The sequence below is a fragment of the Crotalus tigris genome, unplaced genomic scaffold (genome assembly GCF_016545835.1).
Source record: "Crotalus tigris isolate CLP2741 ecotype Arizona unplaced genomic scaffold, ASM1654583v1 scf7180000023679.101020, whole genome shotgun sequence".
Lineage (NCBI taxonomy): Eukaryota > Metazoa > Chordata > Lepidosauria > Squamata > Viperidae > Crotalus > Crotalus tigris.
Window position 1 is genome coordinate 37855 of NW_024100114.1, and position 25316 is coordinate 63170.

Genomic DNA, 25316 nt, shown 5'->3' on the forward strand with positions numbered 1-25316 from the left:
TTTCATGAAGCTGGAATAGACGGTCTCAAGTTCGGTATTCCTTTATTTGGAAGTAAGCCACAATCTCCTGAAATAAATTGTGTTTTAAAAAGTAAACATGCTTTTAGTCAGAATCTTCTGTTATATGAAAATGACCCAAAGCTGAATTCAGATTTAAGATTTATAATCTATCAAATTATAAATATCTGTTGCCCGCCAAATAATGTTTAATATCATCTAACGTATTGTTTTATTGTCCTAGACATGGAACTTTGTAGTAGGAGAAAGGTAATGTGGTCTTTTACCTGATATGAGAGTTATACAATTCAAATATAACCCCAGTAAAATTTCCACCAGCGCATATATCTGTGCGGTGACCAATAAATTTAAATAAATAAATAAATATAATGTGTACAGCATATGTTTAATATAGCAGACTTCAAGTTTGGAAATAACAATCAACTGAAAATGTATCATGACACTGAGTAATAATGTACATATGTCACCTTTGGTACGATGAAAACGTCTTAAACATCTTCCTTTAAACCCAAGTGTTAGGTTTGTTGTTTAGTTGTGCAAAGTGCCTATATTTCTGAATGAATTATAGTTAGCAGCTGTGATTGAGAGTGACAGTAAGGTTTGGGAAACTCCAGCTATGCTGACCAAAAATTTTGAGAAACATATTTTTATGAACCATACAGTATCTGTCTGTCTGTCTGCCTGTCTATCATCTATCTATCTGTACACATGTATGTATTTATGTATACGTGTTTGTGTGTGTGTGTATGTGTGTGAATGAGTAACTTACTCTACATATTTCTGGGCTCTTGTTGGCTTCAACCACTTTGTATATCATCACAGATTTTTTAAATGACTTTTTTTATTGTGCCAGAGTTTGAAGCAGGTGCATACCTGTAGTTTTCTTTATTCAATTTGTCATAGCTGAGACCTTTTAGAAAAGATGTAATCATCCTACCGCAATTGCATTCCCATATTATTATTTATGTAATTGTAAAACTGCTCCCTCCGTCCCATAACAACAAAATAGGCAGCTGTGAGTTAGCCATATAAAATCAAGACAGGATATACATTTAAACCTAACAAATAAATGATAGCTACTTGGTCAATCTGGATATTTTTGTATGTGTGCGATAGAAGAAAAAGGATAAAGCTAGATGAAGAGGAAGGCCTGGCCAGATAATCACAACAGAGAAAAATGTTTCTGTTTCCTTTCACTGCCCATAATTCTTTAAAACAGGATACAGTAGTCCCTGTCTCCATTGTTATGTCCTCAGCACAATGGTTTTTCAGTAATAAACTTTTATAGTTTTATAACTTAATCAGGTCTATTTAACCCCTAAGATGCTGTGGTAAATCCTGTGATTGAAAGCCTGGCTGAATATCAAGGATTTTTCTCTCTCATAGAAATGAGAGAGGTAGGTGGCCCAACTAAATCCAAATGTGAACCATAAATTAAGAATTTTAAATACTTAATGGAGAATATTGATCTCTGGAATTCTTAGCCAGGCCATTAACTTGTTAGAAAATATCAATAGGATATCAATCAATATCAATAGCAAATAGAAAATATCGATATTTACTTTAGCTAAATAATGTATTTTCCAACTCAGATCGACAGAAATATGTCTGCTTTGTGAGGTGAAAAGAGCCAGTTTCTTTTGTAAATATAATTGCTTGCCTGGAAAAAAAAGATTATTGCTGTCTTTGACATAACCAGTTATATTATCTTTTTAGTATAATATCATCCAAATAAAATCAGCTGAGGTCATATTGTACTGTAAAGTAAATTTATATGTCTGTTATTTGGCTAAGTATGAAATATAATTAAGTATAAAATATTTCTATAAAGTTGGTATTAATATCGAAATACGTGAAAGATAGAATCTATTTCGTTGCTTACAAATCTCTTGTGCTATAGTATCTGTTTTTTAAATTTTAGACATACCATATATGCCGGCATATAAGGCGACTTCCGCGAGCGCTAAAATCGGCGCCAAAGACGGGGGTCGTCTTATATGCCGAGTCGTCTTATACGCCGGAAATACTGGTAGTTTCTGGCGTATAAGATGACGTTCTAGGAATGCGGCTCGACGATAAAGACGGGGGTCGTCTTATACGCCGGGTCGCCTTGTACGCCGGCATATACAGTAACTCTAGAAAACAATCCCAAATGGATAGAGAAAGTCTCTGGTTTAAAGTACAAGAAGGAATAGGTTCCGGAAACATTTTTCTAGCTCAGTGGTTCTCAACCTGTAGGTCGGGACCCCATTTGGGGTCGAATGACCATTTCACGGGGGTCGCCAAACAACGCAGTCCGCCATTTTTTCCCCCTTTTCCTTAGCTGTGCTACTCCCTTTTATTCTATTGGCTTTTGAAAGCCAATAGAATAGACTCTCTTGAATAGAGTCTAATTTTATTGGCTTTCAAAAGCCAAGAGGAATTGTCCAGGCTGTCTCTGCTCTGCTGAGCCCGCCAAAAGTCCCATTCTGCAAACGGTGCTGCACCAGTTGAGTAGTCCTGGATTACGACCGGTTGAGTAGTCCTCGACTTACGACCAGTTGGGGGTCGCGGCATTAAAAAGGTTGAGAACCACTGTTCTAGCTGAAAACAAGAAGTCTGTTTCTTGACTATCCCAACTATTGAACAGTGGAGGTACAACAGGATATTCACAAAATCTAGTCCCCAGCTCTCCCTCGGTAATTGGGAGAGAGGGTTCTTATTAAATAAAGGTATTTTTAATAAGTACCTTTATTTAATAAGAACCCTCTCTTATTTTTAATAAGAAATATTCAACATTGACTTAGTGTAACTGTCTTAAGGACAAACATATATCCAGTTTTTTTGCCAATAGGCTTTGACTGCCTGGTAATTGGATACAGACCACAGTGTATCAAGGTTTAATAATATATTTAAAATACAAAGTACAGTAATAAAAAATCCTTTTTCTTTTCTTTTTTCCATTCCAGGTTCTCTGGGAGATGCTAACAAGGGAAGTCCCCTTTAAAGGCTTGGAAGGATTACAAGTAGCTTGGCTTGTAGTGGAAAAAAATGAGGTAAGACTACATTTCTACATTCAGGTACATAGATCAGAAAACAGTGTTGGGTTTTGCAAAAGACTTTTTCATCTTCCTCAAATTGAAAGTAAGTTCACGCGTATGGAAAGATTAGCAGTAGGAGCTAACACAAAGGGTCAAAGTGATGTTATTCCTCATGAATGGACCCTTTACATCTAATTGTTGCAGCTTCACGTCGTGATGCTGTAGATCAAAAATTATACAAGTACTGTACTAGCTTCTCAGTCTCAATTGTAAAACCTGGGGGTTTGTTCTTAGGGATGAAAGAAGCCATTGCGTCCAAAGTAGGAGAACAGTTTAACTCCATCTCCTGCATTTAGGACATCTTTATACTGGCCGGGAGTTGATCTATCTGTAAGAGACCTTCAGCTACTTCAACTTAACTCTCCCAGCAGGAGTCACTATAATACAAGAAACTGCCACTTAGATGAGGATTTCAAAAATAAAAGAAGATAAAAATAGTTTAAAAAGAAGAAAATTACAGTTTTGCCACCCACGTTCCTCAGTCCATTGAAGATGAGCTCCTCACTGGAACTGGTAAGGCTATGCCATAGTTGCAAGCCTCCTCATGCCGTGTCTTTCCACTTCAAAAGGACTTCAGTGGCGTAAACACCCTTTGTACGTGTCCCCAGTGTTGCTTTTCTTCTGGCTACAAATTGAGGCTTTCAGGTAGTTGAACATGTGAGTGCATATTTGAACACATGATCTCTTTAATATCAAAGATAGGAAGAGTCGTTTTTAAAAGAAGAAATGTAGCGCGGGCGGCTTTATTGCATGCAGATAAGATTAGGGATTCCTCCTCTGTCTAAGTTGGCTGGAAGGTTGGGTACAATTATGAAACAATTTAGGCAATTTCTGTAGTATGACTTCTTGGTTTCTTTGTTTTATTGCTGGCTCTGCAAATTATTGTTAACGTCTTTACATATAATAAATTTAATTATCATGTTTAAAAAAACAGGAAGGAATTAATGTAAAACATGACATTCTCACTTTTAAACGTTCTTTCTGAACTATAGAAGGCCTGTGATATCTGTGAATCAATGTGGAATAACCAATTTAGTTGGGATGTTCTGCCACTCGCTATAAATTTATATCTGTGATTCTTACAAATTTAATCTTGAAATAATAAGATGTAGCAAGTATCATTCTTATTTTTTAAGCATGAGGAAAGTTTTAGTTGATCTCATCAAAATAGCCTCATCCCATCCTATAGACAAACATTAACAAGAAACTTCTCCATCTAGATCAAGGGTAGGCAACCTTGGCTCTTTTATGACTCATGCTAGCTCAGGAATTCTGGGAGTTGAAGTCCACGAGTCATAAAAGAGCCAAGGTTGCCTACCCCTGATCTAGATCAATGCTCTGATCTTATAGTTGGATACAAGATTTTGGTATGTAACAAATGTATAAACACTAGGTCAGTTCTGCAACATCATATTAGTTTCCTTAAACCGGATATAATCCAATCCAAATGAAGCACATTAGTAATCTCACCAATTCTAGACGTTTCTCTTTGCCTTTGAGCTGAATGAAATGTAGAATTCTTTAACTTTATTGGATTGCATAACAATGAAATAGATTTTAAGGAGAATCAAAGCTTTACCCGTAGTGGGCTGGAAATATTCATCAATACTTTGAAAAAATCAAAGATATTAAGAAGAATAGTAGTGGCTACAATTGAAGTGCTCATAGGTTCAATAGAATAATATAGTAAATATAGAAATAATAACCATAACAAAAAGTTATACTTTTTTTTAAAAAAACCCAACAACTTGATTTCAGGTTCTTCCTGATGCAAAAAACCCTGAAATATCTACAGTATATATTCTTTGTGACATTAAAATAACCCCTAATAAAGTGATTGAATATCTGAGGCACTAGCCTCCCAGTGAATTGTCACTCTGCAAAGTATTTGTTCAATTCAAAATAAGTTAGTCATGCTTTAGTCCCATTGAAATCAATGGGACCTAAATTCACTATAATTAACTAGTCCCACTGATTTTAATGGGCCTAAAACATGACTTATAACATGACATATTGACTCCACCACCTTATAATTATTGCACTGAGTTTACACTGTAAGGAAAAACAATGAATCTCATATTTGGTCCTTGGGAAAATTCTATTCTTTGGAGAGTTAGAGCAAATGTAACCCATAAGACACTTAAAGACAATGGAAGTCCACCCTTATTCCAAAAAAGTGCAGAAGAATATAAAAGATACATAGCACTTACAGAGAAGCTTGAAGACTTATTTAGAGTCCAGATGAAGTTCATAGTCAGAGATTTGAACAAAGAGTTCTGGTTCAGTATGTGTCCTTTTAAATTATACTAGCTTTTAAATGAGTGGTCAGTGAGAGACTCTTTAAGTCTGCAGGTGCCACTCATATATAAGTCACATGGTATATATAGTACTCAGTAAGAGTTATACCTGAGCAGAGAATTACATCTCCTATACCATGCCCATATCTTTTATTATTGTTTCCTTGATAATCTGCATGCTCTTTATTAGAGGTGTAAATTCTGTTAAAGGAGATTTTAATATCAAATGAAATTAATATATTATTAAGACGTGTCACTTTTATTAGAATATAACTGCTTTGAGGGTCTACCCGATGAATAACCTTCTGTTCCAGCGAGATATATGTAAGCAATCATTTTCTATCCCTGGAACTGTGAGGGTGAGAGACAAATGCCATGGCTAGATTGTCAGATGTATTTTTAGGGAAATGACCTACTTGAATATCAAGTGTCAATGCTACTTTGTTTATGCCAAAAGATTTCTTGAATTGACTTCTGATCTCGATATTGTTTTGCATTTATAATACTCGTGATTTAAGGATTTCTAATCGGGTTACACAACTATTGTGTACATTGCTTCTTTCCTGTTTTCCATTTTCTTAACATATCTTCTTGGTTTTGTTTTTGTAAAATAACACCTGTTTGGAGCATAATAGCTATAAGATTTTGGAAGTCTTAGTATACTCATACAGTGACCTATTTTATTTAACTTACTCTATATGCCTCTTTGAAAACTGTCGTTTTAAACACTAAGCAGAGTTGTGAGAAACTCAGATATAACTACTTTTTATAATTATATCCTTCTGTTAATCCACAGAATTTGCTGTAATTTTTCATGTCTTGCTATGAGGATGAGGATACTAACAGTTATCTTTTTCTATCAGCAACAGCGATATCATTATTTTTCTTATTGTGGCATTTCTTTTGCTATCAATAGCATAATAACAAACTATATGCAGACATTCTAGTTATCAGAAAACTGTAATTAACACACTAATATATTCTTGTTAAGGTTTAGTTTTAAATAACAAGTTGCATCTCTCCTTACTATAATAGAAATTGAGTAAATAGATAAGTGCTATTAAATATTTTAGATTTAAATTTTTATTTTTAATAGAATGTCTAGCATCTTCAATATATTAAAAGTTTGTCTGAATATTTTTGAAGTATGAATGATAAAATATGTCACTTGTAAATACTTTTTTGCAGCAGGCTGGATAGGATTCTGTTAGGGAGTTGGGAGTTATTATCCCCAATAAACAGATTCTGTTATTTTGTTATTTACCATTCATTTTTGGTTACTACTTGCCTTTTCTTCATCACAGTCTTTCCTAACCTTATACGCTGTTGGCCAATATAAACTGGATTTTTATTACATTTACTCATCATTATAATGTTAGACTGCTTTATGGTTAACTTCACATGATAATTACTATACATATTTAAATGTGAATGATTATTTTAAGAACGATGTAGATCACAAGACCTCTTAACATTATTTAATACGTATTTTAAATAACTTATAGGGCTATGCATTCTTTGAAAATGATTCAGAGACGCTCTTTATAACTTATGTGAACATGGCATCTTAACTCGTCTTCATTAAAGCAGGCTACTGTTTTCAGTCTTCTGTGGAAACCAGAAAAAAGATGCTGCTACTTTAAGGAGCTGACTCATTGTGCTCTCAAAGCATCTGCATCTTTTTTCAGGCTTGCGTGGAGGCATGAAAAACTGTAGGCTGCTTTTTTTGAATAGCAGAGACACACTCTGGCTTTGTATTGTATAGTCGAAAGCACATCATCTCATTCATTTTCAAAGCAGTGTAGAAAATAACCAATGAAGAAGTGTATATAAGTATTTAATGTGCCCAACAAAATAAAGATGGATTTAATGTGAATGAAAGGAGGGATTCAGAAATTTAGATTCTTTAAAACTTTGGGGAAAAAAATACCTATACATACTTCATGAAATGTAATGTAATTTTAAAAGATTTGTAGATATTACAGGGATATAATTCTAAAAACTTTTCCTTCCAAAAAAGTTATACAGTATTATTTTTCCCACAATGGTAATAATTTTAGGAAAGTTCTTTCCCCATAATGTAGCCGTAGGACCAAGTTTTTTGGAATGCATCCATGTTTTCAACATTTCAAAATTGAGTCTTACAAAGACCGAAACTGCTGTTGTTTATTTATTCATTCAATTTATATCCCCCTTCTCATAATTAGAAAAAATACTTTGCATCAACAGTGCGGTTAAACTTGGCTAGGTACATATGTCATTTCATACAAAACCCAAAGTGTACCATTCAGCATGTGTAGCATTTGTCTCAGCAGCAGTGATCTTTCGCATCTGGTTGCTGAAGCATCATTATTGCTTCTCAACTTCTTGGGAAAATAATAGTTTAGTTTACTGTCACCATCTCCTTCCAGGCATAGGCATTTTAGTATGACGTCCTCTGCTCTGTTCTGTTTTTATGGCAAGCTCTGATCTATTTTTAGCTCTATTGCACCCCGAAGATCTTCGTATTTTAATCTAAAATTTGAAAAGCTATGGGTTGATGATAGGTTCTTCATTTATGTTCACTACTTTCTTCCTTCTATTTCAGAGACTGACCATTCCAAGCAGCTGCCCTGGAAGCTTTGCAGAATTGATGCTCCAGTGTTGGGAAGCAGACCCCAAGGTATTTCTTTAGACCAGCGGTTCTCAACCTGTGGGTCGGGACCCCATTTGGGGTCGAACGACCATTTCACGGGGGTCGCCAAACAACGCAGTCCGCCATTTTTTCCCCCCTTTTCCTTAGCTGTGCTACTCCTCTTGAATAGAGTCTAATTCTATTGGCTTTCAAAAGCCAATAGGAATTGTCCAGGCTGTCTCTGCCCTGCTGAGCCCACCAAAAGTCCCATTCTGCAAATGGTGCTGCACCAGTTGAGTAGTCGTCGACTTACGACCGGTTGAGTAGTCGTCGACTTACGACCGGTTGGGGGGTCGCGGCATTAAAAAGGTTGAGAACCACTGCTTTAGACTGATATACCATTGTGTTAAGTTTATCATTGTTTATTTTTTTTAAAGGCACTGTCAGGAAATAGGTTGATGCTGAACATTGGAGAATTAGAGACCCTTAGCTTGTATACGATTTAAACATGCTGATTGTTGGCTTTTCTGATACAGAATTCTTTAAGAAAGGAAGCAGGTCAAAGAATGTAATAATCTTGCCTTCTACTAATGAGCGGAACTTCCTGAATGTAATTTATATTTTGTTACAAAATTATTTTGATTGCATTTATTTATTTATCACCTTGGCTTAAGGACTGCTCCATTTCTAAATATTTTGTACAATACAGTGGATTAACAGCTAACCAACATTAATGAAAATTAATGTTCATTACTCTTGATAATCCCCAGCTGCCTATTTTTTTGTTTTACCATGTATATGAAGTACTCGCAAGGAAGTGGTTGGATTCTAATTCTGCCAAAGGTCTGTAGTCGTGTGTTGTAGCACCACACAATTGGAGGGCAACAGACGGCAAAAAGCTCCTGGGCTGAAAAATCCAGTTATGACATTCATTCTTCATGTGCACAATATTGCACAAGAGTTGTGTATATCAGGAGCACAGTAATCCTCTTCAGTCCTTGAAGTGAGGAATGTGACATCATAGAATCATATGTAGGGTTTCATAGAATCCTAGAATCATATGTAGGTGTAGGGTTTCCTGCCTGAGCAGGGGGTTGGACTAGATGACCTCCAAGGTCCCTTCCAACTTTATTATTATTATTATCGATCATCGCACAGTCAGCCAGATGTTCAGACTGGATTTGGCATTTTGTCTACCTATCGAGTCCTTACCCAGGACCTGGGATAGGCAGATGTGGATGTTTGATGGTATTACAGATATCGTCGCAGGATGGAAGCAGTTCCTAGTAAGGACGCCTTTTGCAATTGACTAATAGCGAATTTGTCAATGCCAATGGTGTTCAAGTGGTGCTCCAGTTGTTTTGGGATTGCACCCAAGGAGCCTATGACTATTGGTACTACCCTTGCTTGCTTTGCCACAGTCTTTCTATTTCTATTTGTAGGTCTTTGTATTTTGTTATCTTCTCCAGTTCTTTCTCTTCTATTCTGCTATCTCCAGGCACTGCCACGACTATTATTATTATTATTATTATTATTATTATTATTATTATTATTATTATTATTATTATTATTATTATTATTATATGATATAAACATCAGAACAAATCTTGGTGATCACTATATATAATAAAAGTGCAGATAAAAGAAAGGATATCAAGTTAGGTCCTTTTGCAATTATCAGAAATTAGTGGGCAATAGTTTGTGTTTCCTCCTGGATCTGTGTATGTACAAGTGAACTCAGCACCCTAGGCAGAATCAGTGATAGGCCATGGAAAACTGAGAGTTGGATTTTTGCATTCCACAATTTTTTGCATTTTTTAAAAAAATTTTTTACATTATTCAGTATTTACTAATACATTATTAGTATTTGGCAAGTTTGAATTTAGGATAATCCAGAGTGTAATTAACACCAATGAAATATAGTCTATTGTGGTATTTCTTGCATCTGTTACTGTGATGGTTTAGTTCAGAAGTGTTAACTTTGAGTGGTGTCAAACGTTACTAGGCAAAGACATTTTTGTGGAGGAAATTTTGAGAGCTATTTAGCTGCTATAAAAGAATAATTACAATTTATTAAATTTATATAACCTCCCCACCCCCAACCTGGCCCAAAGTCTGAAAATTTGGTCTCTACCAAATGCTGCTAGTTGTCCTGAACTCTTACACTCCTGCTACATCCAGTCCTTACCCATGTCCAATTGGAAGGAATATATGATGCATAATGAAGGAACACATCATCGGTGCGTATCTGCATGTAGATTATGCTTCTACTGTTCCTAAAAGCATTAAACACTAAAGTAGTCTTCCCCAATCTGTGTTCTCCCATGCAACTTGACTTTCAAAAACCAGGTTGCTACATTTAGGTCCTACTGCAAAGATTTGGGTAAAATATTGTCTGTGAACCTGTCATGTGGGGTGAAATGAACAGAACAGCCACTGTTTAGCTTTAAAAGCAGCTGGGTTATAATCCATGCAGACCAAAAATGACAAGACAGAACAGAAAAACAGAAAAAGAAATACCTTCACTTAAACATTGAATAGGCAGTTCTTACGGAGAAGAACACTTGTCTCTTTTTGTTACACACACACACACACACACACACACACACACACACACACATATGAATAATGTTGTTTGACATTTGAAATAAAGAAATTGTCTCTCTTTTATAATGTGAAAATCACTTGGATCTGCCTGGGAAAGACACCTCAGCATTGTTCCTAATTGTTTTTGTGCACCCAAATTAAAATGCACGTTTTAATTGCCGCATCTGTAATTTTAGCAGAAATGGTATAATTACAGGCATGATGCAGAGAGAGTGTGCATCATCCCTTTATTATGTCTCCACATTTTGGTTTCCACCTTTTGTCTTAACCTTGTCTGGGGTCTGTCAAACAGACTACTGGAGGCAATGCACTCTTGAGAAGCATTTTACTAAGACTTTTTCAGTTTTCAACAATTATCCCACTTTTTGCACTATAACAAAAGAAGCTTTAAATTCAGAAGAGAATGTGAGGAAATTTATGACTGCTTTGTCTGAGGCCATTCAATTTGGCTTGGGCTGTGCATAGCCCCATCTTCCTCTGCTTGGTCACTGGACTTCAGCATGACTTGACTTCCCAGGTTACAAAATGCTAAAATTGGTACACTCTTTCCTACTGAAAAAGTATAGAAAATTAAATATATTGGCGCTGTTATTTAATTCTTATGATTACACCAGGTTCTCCCAGATTTTTAGAGAATTTGATGTAAAGGTACATTTTACTATCAAAGTATAATTGGAAATTTCGCACACTTTTGGAAAATGCCTGTATAGATTAATATGTTGTGCCTGGTATAGACTAAAAATTTCACATTGCAGAAATAAAACATGGGCAATGATACCATGTTCAAAATATCACGATTCTGTATGAAATAGGGTAGGAACTGCTAAATCTTCCCAAATTTTAACATTTAATTGGGTTAGACTCAGACTTTAGGAAAATTATCTTCCTTCCTTCCTTCCTTCCTTCCTTCCTTCCTTCCTTCCTTCCTTCCTTCCTTCCTTCCTTCCTTCCTTCCTTCCTTCCTTCCTTCCTTGCAGGTTTCAGTCACTTTTATAAATACTTTCTCCTTTAATGATATTTTTTTTAAGAAAAAAGACTTTCACTTTTCCAAGTTGATCCAAGATTTTCATTCTGGTCTCTGTATTAGAAAAATGGAGGAGTAATTACTAACAGAAGAGACATATAAACCTCCAGTTGTATGAATGCCTACAGTGAATCAAAATTGAATTAAAGCAGAACAAGCTCAGAAGCCTCATAAAAGTTATCAGGAGTCAAATGTATTTGCACAACTAATAGGTAATTTTATGTTTTAATATGACACTCTTCCTGCTAAACTTAATCAGAACAGTTTGTAACAAATATCAAATCATATGTCATTATAAAAGGTGCAGTACCATTAACTATCAGTTTATAAAACACTAACGAAGGATTTCTAATATTTTAAATCAATACTAAATCCAAAGCTAGAATGGGCAAAAATAGTTTGTTAAAAATTGAAGCATCAAAACTAGGGACTATATATGGAAAAATTGCCAAAATAGTAATTTCTGATAAAAGTTTTTCTGGTAAAAATGGAAATTACAAGAATATTTCATCAACTTTTCTTACTAGTGGGGAATTCCTACTAGTCAGTAATTGCTGTTTTTCCATTATAAGCTGCAGATGAAGTTATAATTTACTTTTTGGGGTATATAGTCTGTGAAGCTCTATCCATCTTCCTGAATCGATGTAGCTGTGCAGTCAGAGCAAGCATTATGCTTTCTCCTCCTTGTTCCCCAAAATTGGAATTACCATTATTAGCTGCTTTAATGAATTGCTTTGTGTTTTAGTTTCTTTCCACCACACAATGCCTTCACCAGCAGCCATTTAGTTTTGCAATTTATATTGCAGGTTTAAACTTTTTTTTAAAAAAAATACACACACAAACAAAATAATAGCAAATTTCTAATAAAAATATAGAAAAATTGTAAGAAAATGTGAAAACACTAGTATATTTTTGCTTATTTTAACAGATAAGAAAAATTCCCCTCATAACCTGCCTCCCACTTCACAAAATTCAGTAGACTGAGGCGCTGATATGGATCAAATAGAGAGTGTTCACTTCTGAACCTGTTCTTGCTGTGGGGAATGAACTTCTTGATTTATTTTGCAGGATAGTTCTTTTATTTACCTGCTGACTCCAACATCAAAGTGAACTTGATTTTAAGAAAACTCTAATTTAAAGGAGCCACGAAGTCAAGGAGATTTAGGAGTTTATTGTTGCTGCAGTTTCAAGAGAGACTTCAGTCTTTTCTGATGCTTCCAATAATATACCTTAATACAGCTGAAAAATTGGTTTCCCCTCTCTCTTAAAATAAGATATTTCACGCTTTGAGTTGATAGTGAGAAGAAACCTGAGCCCTGTATGCTTTTTCATTTTGTATAGTTCTTGCGTAACTTTGTTTTATCAGAGTTACGGTCCTAAAAGTCTGCTAGAAAATAAACATGACAGCAAAACAAGAGTTAAGTTCAATGGCTGAGCACTGATGGAGGAGGATGCATTCCAGTAGCAACTAGTAATGGAAGTAATTGAGTTGGGTGTAATATCATTTCAGCGATTCAGGAGGAAACCTTATCTACTGAGTGTGTATTAAAAAGATTAAGGTACTAAGATTAAAAGCAAAGGGTACAGAACAAAAAATCAAGAAGTGCTATCTAGCAACACAGAAATTGACATTACCTTCAACCTTCCATCTTCATTCCCTAAGGCAGGGGTAGGCAATCTCGGCTCTTTTATGACTCATGGATTTCAACTCCCAGAATTCCTGAGTCAGCATAGCTGACTCAGGAATTCTGGGAGTTGAAGTCCATGAGTCATAAAAGAGCCGAGGTTGCCTACCCCTGCCCTAAGGCAATACTTCCTAAACTTGGGTTAATTAGCCCAAATTTGGTAAAAAGTGTTTTTTTCTTTGGGTATCGATACCCAATCATAATAGGAACATTTAAGTTGACTTAAAGTGTTTTGCCTAGATTGGGTAAAAAAGGACTTTTCGATAAGCAGTTTTGGGTACCGAAGGGAAAAATTTGGAAAGCCCTGCTATATGATATCCTCTGCTCTGCAACTCCCTTCTCTGTTTTCTGTAATACTCCAGAGCAATGTTTCTCAACTTTGCAACTTTAAGATGGGTGGAATTCAAGCCCCAGAATTCCCCAATCCAGCATGAATTCTAGGAGTTGAAGGCCATCCATTTTAAAGTTGGCCAGGCTGAGAAACAATACAAGATTGTGCTGGCACTTTTCTCCCTAATAGATTTCCAGGATAATCACTGGAAAAACATGAAATGATAACCAAGTAATAACTTACATTATGCGGACCTCCAATAAAAGGGGAATCTTTGCAATTAACGATATGGAAACTAGCAGTGTCAAGGATTGGTCAAGTCGTTCAGGCTTCCTTACAAATATCCTCAGATAGCAACAGCTACAATGCCAGCATATATAGGGGGAAGCAACTCATAAAGCCAACTACCTATAGCTAGACTAGAACTAGCATTTGGAGCTGAGCATGAGGCCAATACCAAACCCTGGAACATACATACTAACCTATGAATACCAGGGAGGCAAAAAATATCTACATAATCACCTTTATGGGATATAGGAAACTACAGCTCATAAAATTAAATGTCTTTTTTTTCCCCCTCTCTTTAAATTATGGGCTTCTCTAGCCCACCTTGATTCAGGAATGTTGTTTCCCATAACAGGGTTGCATAATTTTCATTGAGGGCTACAGATCCAACTTATAACTTGTGGAATGTTGATTATGGACCCTGGGCCTACAGCTGGGATGGTCAAGCCTGGACAGTAGTCAAGTAATTTTTGTCCCAGATGTTTCACCCATACAGTGGAATTCCTGGACAAGGAAAGATCATACTGCTTGATGTGGAAACTATGGGAAAAAGTGTCATAAATGGAGAACAGGATACAATTTTCTATCATACACCTATGGCAAAGTGCAGGAGATCCTAGAGGAGACAACAGAGGACAGGGGAATCTGGCATGGTCCAAGGGGTTGTGAAGAATCAGACACAACTTAGTGACTGAACAACAACAACAACAATCTTAGACAAACTGAACCAAGATATCCTTCTGTTTATATTTGTGTTGCATCCCTGGCAAGGAAAACAGAATACTGTCTACAGATCCATTTCCTGCATGCATGGTACAGCCATACTAAGATCAATAAGTTCAGGCAGATATCCAGCATATTTCTGCTGCGTATCTGGTGGAAAGATTACAACCTTTCCAGAGAGATCACCGAGAACAGAAAACGAGCATAGATTTTTGGTTCTATCCAGTTGATAAAGATTACAAAGTAGATTAAGGATATCGTAACTCTTTTATTGCATTATTTTACATGAGTAATCTGGAAGGTCCATTCAGGTCAGCGTCTTGTTATATTACCATTTTAAGATACCATTTTTGTATTGAAATTTAAAAGCAGCAAGTTCTGCATTTATAGCTATAATAATTTACAGCTCTGTGTTGTTTACCTAATAATTATCTAGTCAGCGTCCCAGTATGAGTTCCCTTCCAGTTTTAGACTTGCTGCTATCGTTGGAAAATGTTATTAATTCTGCAAATAGTGTAATATTAAAATGTAGGTTTACGGAATGTAAATGTCATAATGGGCATAATGATGTACATATTGCTTTGTGTGTCTTCAGAAGAGACCCTCTTTCAAGCAGATCATTTCGATTTTGGACTCCATGTCAAATGATAGCAACCTTCCAGACCAATGCAATTCATTCCTGCACAACAAGGCAGAATGGCGGTGAGTCCTTGTAGTTCCCACCAATAATTATGACATTATCTATGGGGAGAAATGAAGTATTTTCCAGAAAAAATACATGGCTAAAATTATATATCCAGTGTTTGAATTTTCAAAATTTTAAGTGCAAGCTCCAGCAATCATTGTTTTGCTATCAGATGGGAAAAATTGTGTTTCCCACTACGTGTTCACGTTGGTGCTTTTTCTGCATAATGGTGATCAGAAACAAATTTGTGTTTGGTATATTTAGAAGCAATGAGTTGGTTTCAATCAGATATACATCAAAATGGCCAAATCAGACCACAAAATTAAATTTGTTAAGCATTAAGAATGATAGTAAGAGATATAAACAGACAGCTATGAATCAAGGGACCAGAACTAAATTGCAAAATTTGGGAAGAAAATATTCTTGTCCATAATTTATTTCATTATCCAGGGCTAGAATAGCAGGATAATTAGCACAAAGTTAGCAGATGTAATATTTGCCATCTCAAAAATTTGCAGTCATTATTTGGTCATTTTCATATATATATGTTATTGTAAGACTCTTTTGCTTTTCACTGATCCTTGAAAAGTTCCCCAGCGAATTGTCTAGGCTGGATTTATGAAGCGGTACCAGTGGTGGGATTCAGCCAGTTCGCATCACTTCAGCAGAACCGGTAGCTAATTTTTTGTGGCCCAGGCCCAGAATGGACTTCCGGAAGCAGTGTCCACACAGAGAACCGGTTGTTCACATATTTGAATCCCACCACTGAGCAGTATGTATCCTGGCTACCTGTTTATGGTATCTCTTGTTCTTGTTGTTCTTTCCCAGGTTACACAGCTATAAGATTATGTGTATAAGTCGTTACTAAATTGAAAGAGATTGGGTGAGATCCAACTTTAGTCATTTGTACTTAAATTAGTCTTGACTTTATTGTTTCCATTGATCTAGGTGAGTCTTCTCTAACTATGTCAGACTTTCCATCCACTATTAATATCCTTCATTTGTTGTACCTTCTATGCTAAAAGTCTTTCTTTAGTGGACAGATTTGAGCATGCTTTTTCAGACATAAACCCTGTGATATTCATCTGGGCTTATTCCAGAGAAATATTTTTATGTCCAATCTTTAGAATATTTGTAAAGCACTCTAATCAGATGTGTGCATAAATATAGAAATAAAATATATTGATACGTTTCAAACAGCTCTGCTTAGAGTACTGTGGAGGCCGATGAAAAGGGATCTTATCTGTACAAGAAGAGGATAATACAACGAATTGTGCAGTAATCTAAATTAAGAAACCTTGGCCATTCTCCAAGTGTTGCAGAGCACAATTTAGTAGTCCACTTGATGGTTATATGCCTGCTTTCTTTGGAGACTGGCAAAGAAAACCATGCAAGAAAGATTAGAGAGATCTTAGCATGTAAATAATATTTAAAATCCCAGGATGAATAGAAAATGGAGTTGCCAATACAAAACTTCCTAAACTTTAAGGGGGAAAATAATGATGAACTGATAAGAAGCAAGAGAATTTTACTGCAGGGATGGAAAATGTGAGCAGAGATGGGAGGTTTGAGCCAAGTCACACGATGCAAGTATAAATAGCTTGTTTTAGAACTGACATTCTTCTTGCACTGACTCAGCAGAGTGTGGCAATAATCCACTCTAGCACAGCCCTCTGAAGACCAGGATGCATTGTGCCATCTACTGGTGCAAACTGCAAACTGCAAATTGCACCGGAGATAAAGCTTCAAGCGTTTTATAATTCTATGGATCATGATGAATCCTTCCCATAGAGCAGGGGTGTCAAACTGCTGGTCCATGGGCCGGTTGCATCATACGGAGGCTGCACCCACCCCAGCTCCGGCAGTGCAAAAAAAGTCACGATATGTCACAACACATCATGGGACGCAGCAAATTTGACACTCGTGCCATAGAGTATTAAACACATGTACTCAAGAGCAAGTCCCACTTATTTTCTACAATGTGTATTTAAGATTACAGAATTTCCAGATATGTTTAGGTTATCCAATTGAAGCCAGGCAACCAGTATGGCTTTTTATAGGTTGCTAAAGTGGGAAATGGTTGCTAATGCTATAAGAACTTGAAGTAGCTAGGACCTAGCTTAGGATTATTTAGATTTCTGAGGGAACAATATAATATAAAGCTATTGCGTAGGTCAATGCAAGTATATAAGTATATTTTTAAAACTACAGATTTGATAATAATTTTTGAGATCTCTAGGAATCATACCCAAGTATTTCTGGAGGACCTATATACCCCTGGATCCCAACTTATGCATCTAAATACAATAAGAATTAAATCTTATTGTATTTAGAAACTTAGGTGAAAATAATGAAGGGGACAAGACATAAAATAAAACTTGGGCAAAATAGGAATTGTGCCATGCTCTATTAGTTATGTTTGTTTCATAAAACAATTCAGGTATCAAAAATTAGTACATTGTAATGAGCTTCCTAATCTTGGCAGTAACACATTAAAAATCAAGGCCCAAGTTGCTTTAATGGACATTGTTAAAAACAGTATCGACCATAAATACAATATATTTAGGGAACTAGAATTTTCTCCTAGTTTATTTTTGATTAAAAATGTTACCAAAATGGAGAAATTGGCTCCAGTAATTATAGGAAGCCTTCTGAACGTTATAAAATGTAGCACAGGGATAATTGGTGAAAATTCCTCCACCCCTCTTGGCATGGCTGCTTGTGGAATTCTGGAAGTTGAAGTCCACACTTCTTAAAGTTCAAAATTGGACACCCCTGCTTTAAATCAACTGGCTCCTTCTGTTTGCAGAAGGGCACAGTTAGTTACTATCAATTTTGAATATGTTAACTGAATTTAAAATAATTTTCCTGAAATTATTAATGAAACTATGACTGCACTTTATTTGTTTTTATTTCATGTAACACTAAGACAGCAGGCAATGTTAATTTCTAAAACTACTAAAATAAATGGAACATACATGATCACCAATACTCAGTGTAAATTAATAAATTTGTAGAATAAGATATATTAATTAAGCAATGTAAAGAAGCGTTCTGTTTAATTATACTGTTTTATTATATATTTTTAAAGATTGCAGCCTTTTAGAGAATCTAACCTTTCTCTATAAAATGCTTTCTGTCTAATGAAGAGAGATAATTATAGCACATACACAGTGTAATTTTGGCATTTAGAAAGTATTGTTATTAAGGACAAAGACTTTAAAAGTTGGATAGCAGTTTGTTACATGTTTAAAATAGATGTAGTGCACATGAAGATAACTCAGTATTTTTATTTAAGATTCTCTCTGTGTCAGTGCATCTAGTGGCCTTCAGGTTTGAATCAAAACAACACATAGTTTAATGTGATATTTGAAGCAATCAATCAGTAAGATAGCATCCTTAGATTATACAGGTTTTCATTGGCAAGTGGCTTGAGGCGTTTCCCATATATCGTCAAAAAAAGTGACAAAGAAATGCAAAACATCAATTTTATGTTTCTCATTATGGCTGGCCAAACCTGAACAACTGGATTTGGATCAAGGCTGCACCACCAATTATTAAATAGATGATTTTATTGGGCAAAACTGGGTCTTGTTCCTAGGCCCCTGTTGTACTTCAAGCATCTCTGACAATTCTTTGCCTTAGGCCATACTAGTTGACAGTTGGGGTCATTTTGGGGCCAGGCATGCAATTTAGGCAAAAGAATTAGTGATAGGATTCACAGGGACCTTTGGCTCACAGTTCCAAGGATCTTTTCTAACCAGACAATAGCAAGCACGGAAAAAAAAAATTCTGGTGTCTTGAACCCTGAAGAGTTTTAAGAGAGAAGAAAACCATGCTTAAAATCAGAAATAGAAACCTTTTTAAGGTTTAAGGAAAACCTAGCAAAAGAGCTTAGCTACCAAACAGTAAATCTGAATGATAGAAATAATATAAAACAAAATAGAATAGAATATTCTTTATTGGCCAAGTGTGATTGGACACACAAGGAATTTGTTTCTGGTGCATAAGCTCTCAGTATACATACAAGCAACAAAATGATAAATCGTAAGTCATAAGATACAACCATAAGTAAGATACAAACAACAAAGTCATAGTCATAAGATACTAAGAGGAGTAGGTAATTGGAAAATTGAGAAAGATAATAGTAATACAATCCTGCTACATGGTTAGATATCCTTAGGCATAGACAGTGCTGTAGGAATTAGGTGATGGCATGAGGGAAAAAATTGTTCCTGTGTCTAGTTGTTTTGGCATGCATATACCCTAGAGTGGATCCTGAGGGGAGGAGTTCAAACAGTTTATGTCCAGGATGTAAGGGGTCTGTAAATATAATATGAAGCTTACACTCCATCCTTCATATTTTAGAAGATTCCCCAAATAGAATTTTCTTTTGTATTTTCAGGCTTATTCCTCTCAATTAAACAATTTTATAGTGCGACTCTACATTTATTTAGTTAGTTTTTAAAATCAGCCAATCAAAAGCAACTCTGGACAACCTTGAAAAATAACACCATGATCCATAAGACTTACTTGAGTCTATATGTTTGGGACTGACTTCTGAATCTACTTGTGTACAATTGTACTGTAAAACTCCTTCTTCAGTTCATCTTAAAAGTTACCTTGATAATCATGCATACATTTTTCTGGGATGTTGACATTTTATGGATAATTAAAATGTTAATTACTATTATTTCAAATACATTAGGAATTCTGTTTTTTAAAACTGAAATTGTAATAGATGATCTAAACTAGGTTTAATAGATCTATTAATGGATATTATTAATAGATTAATACTGTTAATAGATCAAGGATCTATTATTCTGTTATTCTGTGTTCTATGTTCTGTGATATGCTATCGAAAGTAATTTAAGTCAGCTTATACATCATAGACTTGGAAAAGTTTTGCCACTCTTGCAGCAAAATGCAGTGGGACTGAGATGTATACATTTCTAAGCTCGGAAAATGGATCGTCACGCTTCAGACTTCTGGGGTGGAGGAGTGCTTTTCCTAATGAAAAAAAGAAAGAAAAGTGCCCAAAAGGAAAAGAGCTAGGGATGAACCCTTTTTCTCTGATATGCCATTCATTTTATATAGAGGCAAAAAATATTGTGCTAGTGGTAACCACTGGCAAGTGTATTTAAAAGCAATGGAAAAGTCTAGCATTCACTTTCAGCTCATCTTCTCATCCTGCTGACGGACAGGAGATGGCTCATTAATTATTTTTAAAGGGCATTTCTACATGATTCATAAGTACATGTAAATAAGTTGCATAATAAAAAAAATCAGCCTTGGTCCAGCCTATAGGAAAGTATCTTAAATTCATATTTTCTTGCTTCAGTTTTAAATTTTCCCTCCTTTTTCAACAAAAAGTCTTGCTGGGGACATGATCTGTGACACTTTATTGGATTGCATAAAATATTGGGGCATTTCCAAATATTATTCTCAAATGGCACACTTAATTGTATTTATGTGTGGACTCAATTTCCTTATTCATAGCAAAATATGAAGAGAAAAAAAATGACAAATTCAAGGACTTACTATTCAGAATGAAGTTCCTCTGTGTTTGAAGAAGGGGTCCTCCATGCTTGGTTTACTTTCAGAAACACTGGTGTTTGACTCTTTCCCTTTCCCCTTCCTTGATGGGTCGACGGCTGGGAGATAGTGAGTGGAAAAGGGGGCTTGGGAAGGTATCCAAGCTGGATGATTGAGGTAGCGAAGTGTTCAGGAAGGAAGACATGGAGCCTGGCAAGCCTCAGCTTGCATCAGGCTTCAAAAAGAGGGCCTCTTCTTTTTGTTTAGGGTTCAAACAAATCTGTACTCCACTAATTAAGAGTCCTACTTGAAACAGCACTATATTTTTCACTCTTTCATTAACTTTCGAATGGAAAATATTTGTGAACAATTTGTTCCTGCCAGGGGAAGGCACAATTTAACAATTTTTTTTTTCTGTTTAGATGTGAAATAGAGGCCACCTTAGAAAGACTGAAGAGATTGGAACGCGATCTGAGCTTTAAAGAACAGGAACTAAAGGAAAGGGAAAAACGCCTGAGAATGTGGGAGCAGAAGCTAACTGAACAATCCAACACACCGGTAAGTACCGTTACAGATTTTGTTTTAGTGTTCATCGCAATGGAATCTGAAAAATCCAACTAAAACATGAATCTGAGAAATGTCTTAAGCTACACTTGCATTCATATGGTCGAACTCTCCTATTTTCCTGCTTTGAATTGCAAGTGGCCATATTTTGTTAGACAAGTCTTTTGAAACTGACTTCATTTCAAACTGTTGGGAAGTATAAGTGAAGACTTTGAGAAATGAAGCAACCTTAGTTGCTTTATTATGATTTATTAAAGCCCAAGTAAATTATTCTTAAATTTGCACTGAAAATAAGGTATCATCCATCTAAATTAATTAGTATATGGTTAATTTCAACACAATAATCTGGAGTTTATTCTCAGATAAGACAATATTGGATTGCAATCTACAGTAAAGCTGTTATACTCTGGGTCTTGTCTTACAGCTAGCTGTATATATTTTTAGGGCTACACAAAAACCCGTATTTAAAATTATGTGGAGCTATTCACAAAGAAATACAGGCAAGGGCAACAGGAATGCCCACATAACTCCAAAGATATTTTCCCTTTTGAATTTGTATTGCTATACATATTGATAGAATTTTAGCATAATTGTTTATCTCTTAGCTAACCAACTGAAAAAAAAAAGACTTAAATGAATCATAGGTAAAATCTACAAAATTCAGTGGACTTAATCTACTAGGTCTTAGATCCAATCTAATCTCCCATTCCCTGTATCAAAATACAATTGGAGCTCTTGCCAAAGTTAAAAATCAGAAATCCCCTGCAATCCTGTGGAAAGAAATAACATGATCTAGTCAGTTTCATCTACATTGATTACCTCTGTTATGGAGGCATATCAGATCTCTTAACCCTGTAGCTTAATTCTGAATCACTGTTTTGTGAAACTGTCATAATATTAAGAATTTGGGTCAGCTGAGATGTTTTTAAAAAATAGTTATTACACTGACGTCCCACTTTTCCTTCGAGAAGTACAGAGCATCTGATTGGGGGAGAATCTGGGATCTCCACGTAAGAAACTGAACAGACTGTGATCTGCTTTGCTTTAACAATATGTGCCATCAGGCTGCTTCATGGAAATGGATATGTTTCAGGCATTGGATTCTGTTATGGAAATGACAAGTTTTGTTCTTGTGAGATATATTGAGACTAGAGCATGGCCATATAATTAGTGCAACACAGGAAGGAGGTTCAGATTTCCCCCCCCCCCCATTAATGTTATGTAATCCATAAAAGTAGTGATTTTAGAAGGAATCAGGTGGAGAGGTATAGAAATTGCACTGGGAACCATTTGTATTCAGGTCTAAATGACTGTTTTCCTGAATAAAGGGCAAAACATAAGTAACGTTTTCTATCTAAATCTGAATCTTGTTTCCTAAAGGAGCCATCAAGCTTAATTCCATATGCAGTGAAATGATATGGCTGCATAAAAACTGATATATATATATATATATATATATATATATATATATATATATATATATATATATATATATATATATGTAGCTTTCAAGCAGAACACGATTACCTTAACATATCTGTTGGTAGTAACAGCCAAGCTTCTGTTTGCATTATTTAATTACTGTATGTTGCATTTTACTTCTGCCCAAACTGATGAGCTAATAGTCTTCATCCACCATTGCCTCTTGAGCCAGCATTCATTTGCAATGTTTATCAAACCTGCAGATGTTGCAGAGCGTTGTCCTTCTGTGCATTGTACTTACTATTTAATCTGAGTTGGGATTTTGGCCTGTTCACTCTTCCTGCACCTTCTTTCTGAGGCACAGCTTAATGGCATCTGTATGAATGACACTGCATGTGTATTCCAGCTGTGAACACGGAGTAGCCTATAATGATGAAGCATGAGTGTTTCCTAGAAGCAAGGTGTTCTCTGTTCTCTCTAGGTAGCCTGTAGGCTTCCTTTAATGTCTGCAAAGATTGAGTAGCTAAGATATAGGCCATCACCTATGTGGTTCACAGCATGAAACATAGCCATAATGAGCTGATCTTTCCATGAGTGAGGCTAAGGGATTTTTATCCTGCACCATTGCTTTTTGCTGCGACTTTTTACTGGCTGGCTTTGCTGAGGGAAAGTGTTGTGCTCAAGTCTATTGTGCTCAGTGTAAACTTCTTTTCTATAGGATATTAATACAAGCCTTCTGTGGCAAACAAATGCCATTCTTGAAAAGGGAAGGCTAAAATGATATTGAAAGTGAAATACTTTTAAGCCTCAGGACCTATAGCTGAAAGGGCTTCTGTCAGATTTTTGAATAATAAAAAAAAATCTCGCTGTTTCCAAACCACCTTTCCCCTCCCCCCTTTTCCTTCACTTCTTAAGAAATTAACTTCAGAATTCATCTACATATAAAAACAAATTGCAGATGTTTTTGTGAGTCTTGTCAAGTAGTGGCCTATATTTGAGAGAATGGAAGCAGGAGCAAATACATCTCTGGATAAAAGAGGAATAAAGAACTGAACTGATATGCATATTTTTCTTCTTTTTCGGAGAATTCAAGTCCCAGTGAATAAGGGCTCATGATTTGGTTCCATAAAGGATGGTTTGAAATGAGAACTATAGAGACTTGAAAAGGATATTGTATTGCTGGTCCTTCACATCTTTAAAATGTTTCTGTTGAAGAAAAAAAGAAAGAAGAGCTGACCTGTGGGAGTCATTGGCATTTGTAAACCACCTCAAGCCTTTGGCTTCTTCAGGAGGCTTGAAAGAGCAGAAATGGGACATTGGCCCCATAGTTACACACTGAGGCAATAGATCCCATAAAGGCTGCATCTCCGTAGACCAGTGGTTCTCAACCTTTTTAATGCCGCGACCCCCAACCGGTCGTAAGTCGAGGACTACTCAACCAGTCGTAAGTCGAGGACTACTCAACTGGTGCAGCACCGTTTGCAGAATGAGACTTTTGGCGGGCTTAGCAGGGCAGAGACAGCCTGGACAATTCCTATTGGCTTTTGAAAGCCAATAGAATTAGACTCTATTCAAGAGAGTCTATTCTATTGGCTTTCAAAAGCCAATAGAATAAAAGGGAGTAGCACAGCTAAGGAAAAGGGGGGAAAAAATGGCGGACTGCGTTGTTTGGCAACCCCCGTGAAATGGTCGTTCGACCCCAAATGGGGTCCTGACCCACAGGTTGAGAACCACTGCTGTAGACTGTAGGCAAAGGCTCACATGACTGGAAGCTCATCTTTGCAGCTTTTAAAAATACATTTCTCACATGTAAAGTGGCATGCCTAATAAAAGGCCAGTGGTAGGATTAGGTGCACTGAATCACCTTAGATTAGCACCCAGTTAAGCACCTTGTCAAAGAGATCTTGCTCTCCCTTGGTCAAGAAACAGAGCTCCGGACAGTTAAAAATCAAAAGCTACAGATTTGTGCAGTGAGTTCTATAAGCCAGAGCAAAATCATCTGTGGTCCAAGATGGGCAATGAAAAATCCAAACTCTGTTTTACACATGAAAAACAAAGAGTAGCATGTTTTTTTTTTTTAAAAAAAAAAATTACAATAGGGCCGTGTTGTTTGGGCTTGTTTCACCTCATTGATTCGAAATGGTTTCTCCTGCAGGAATTTTATGTAAAGTAAACCATAGCGTTCAGGAAACAGTGAGAACCTCCAACCCATTGCTAGGGAAACTAACCAAAAGACAACAGTGATAGTATGGGTTGTGATATTGTAGAGTTATTTCAAAGCATGCTCCAGCTTTATAGCAGAGAGTTATGCTAATGATCAAGGTCAAAATGGGCAAGAGGTTAGTCCCTTCAATCTAGTTAATGTGCCCATTTTGTTATGTAGATAGCTGCTCGGCTCTTTCTTTCCCCTTGCTAGCTCCTGACAAGAGATGCCCTTTCAGAAGCT

The 25316-nt window shown here is 36.1% G+C and overlaps 1 protein-coding gene across 6 annotated transcripts in view; it reads left to right on the plus strand.

The window, feature by feature from the left end:
- Positions 1-25316, plus strand: part of MAP3K20 (mitogen-activated protein kinase kinase kinase 20) — a 77871-nt gene that overhangs the window by 31007 nt on the left and 21548 nt on the right. For 3 of the 6 annotated variants that reach the window (XM_039320665.1, XM_039320668.1, XM_039320669.1), the window contains exons 8-12: positions 2967-3053; positions 7983-8057; positions 15260-15366; positions 21307-21442; positions 22420-22458. In XM_039320665.1, coding sequence (XP_039176599.1) covers positions 2967-3053; positions 7983-8057; positions 15260-15366; positions 21307-21442; positions 22420-22458 — 444 coding nt within the window. The remainder of the gene's footprint in view (positions 1-2966; positions 3054-7982; positions 8058-15259; positions 15367-21306; positions 21443-22419; positions 22459-25316) is intronic. The other 3 variants (XM_039320666.1, XM_039320670.1, XM_039320667.1) reach the window with 1 other exon arrangement.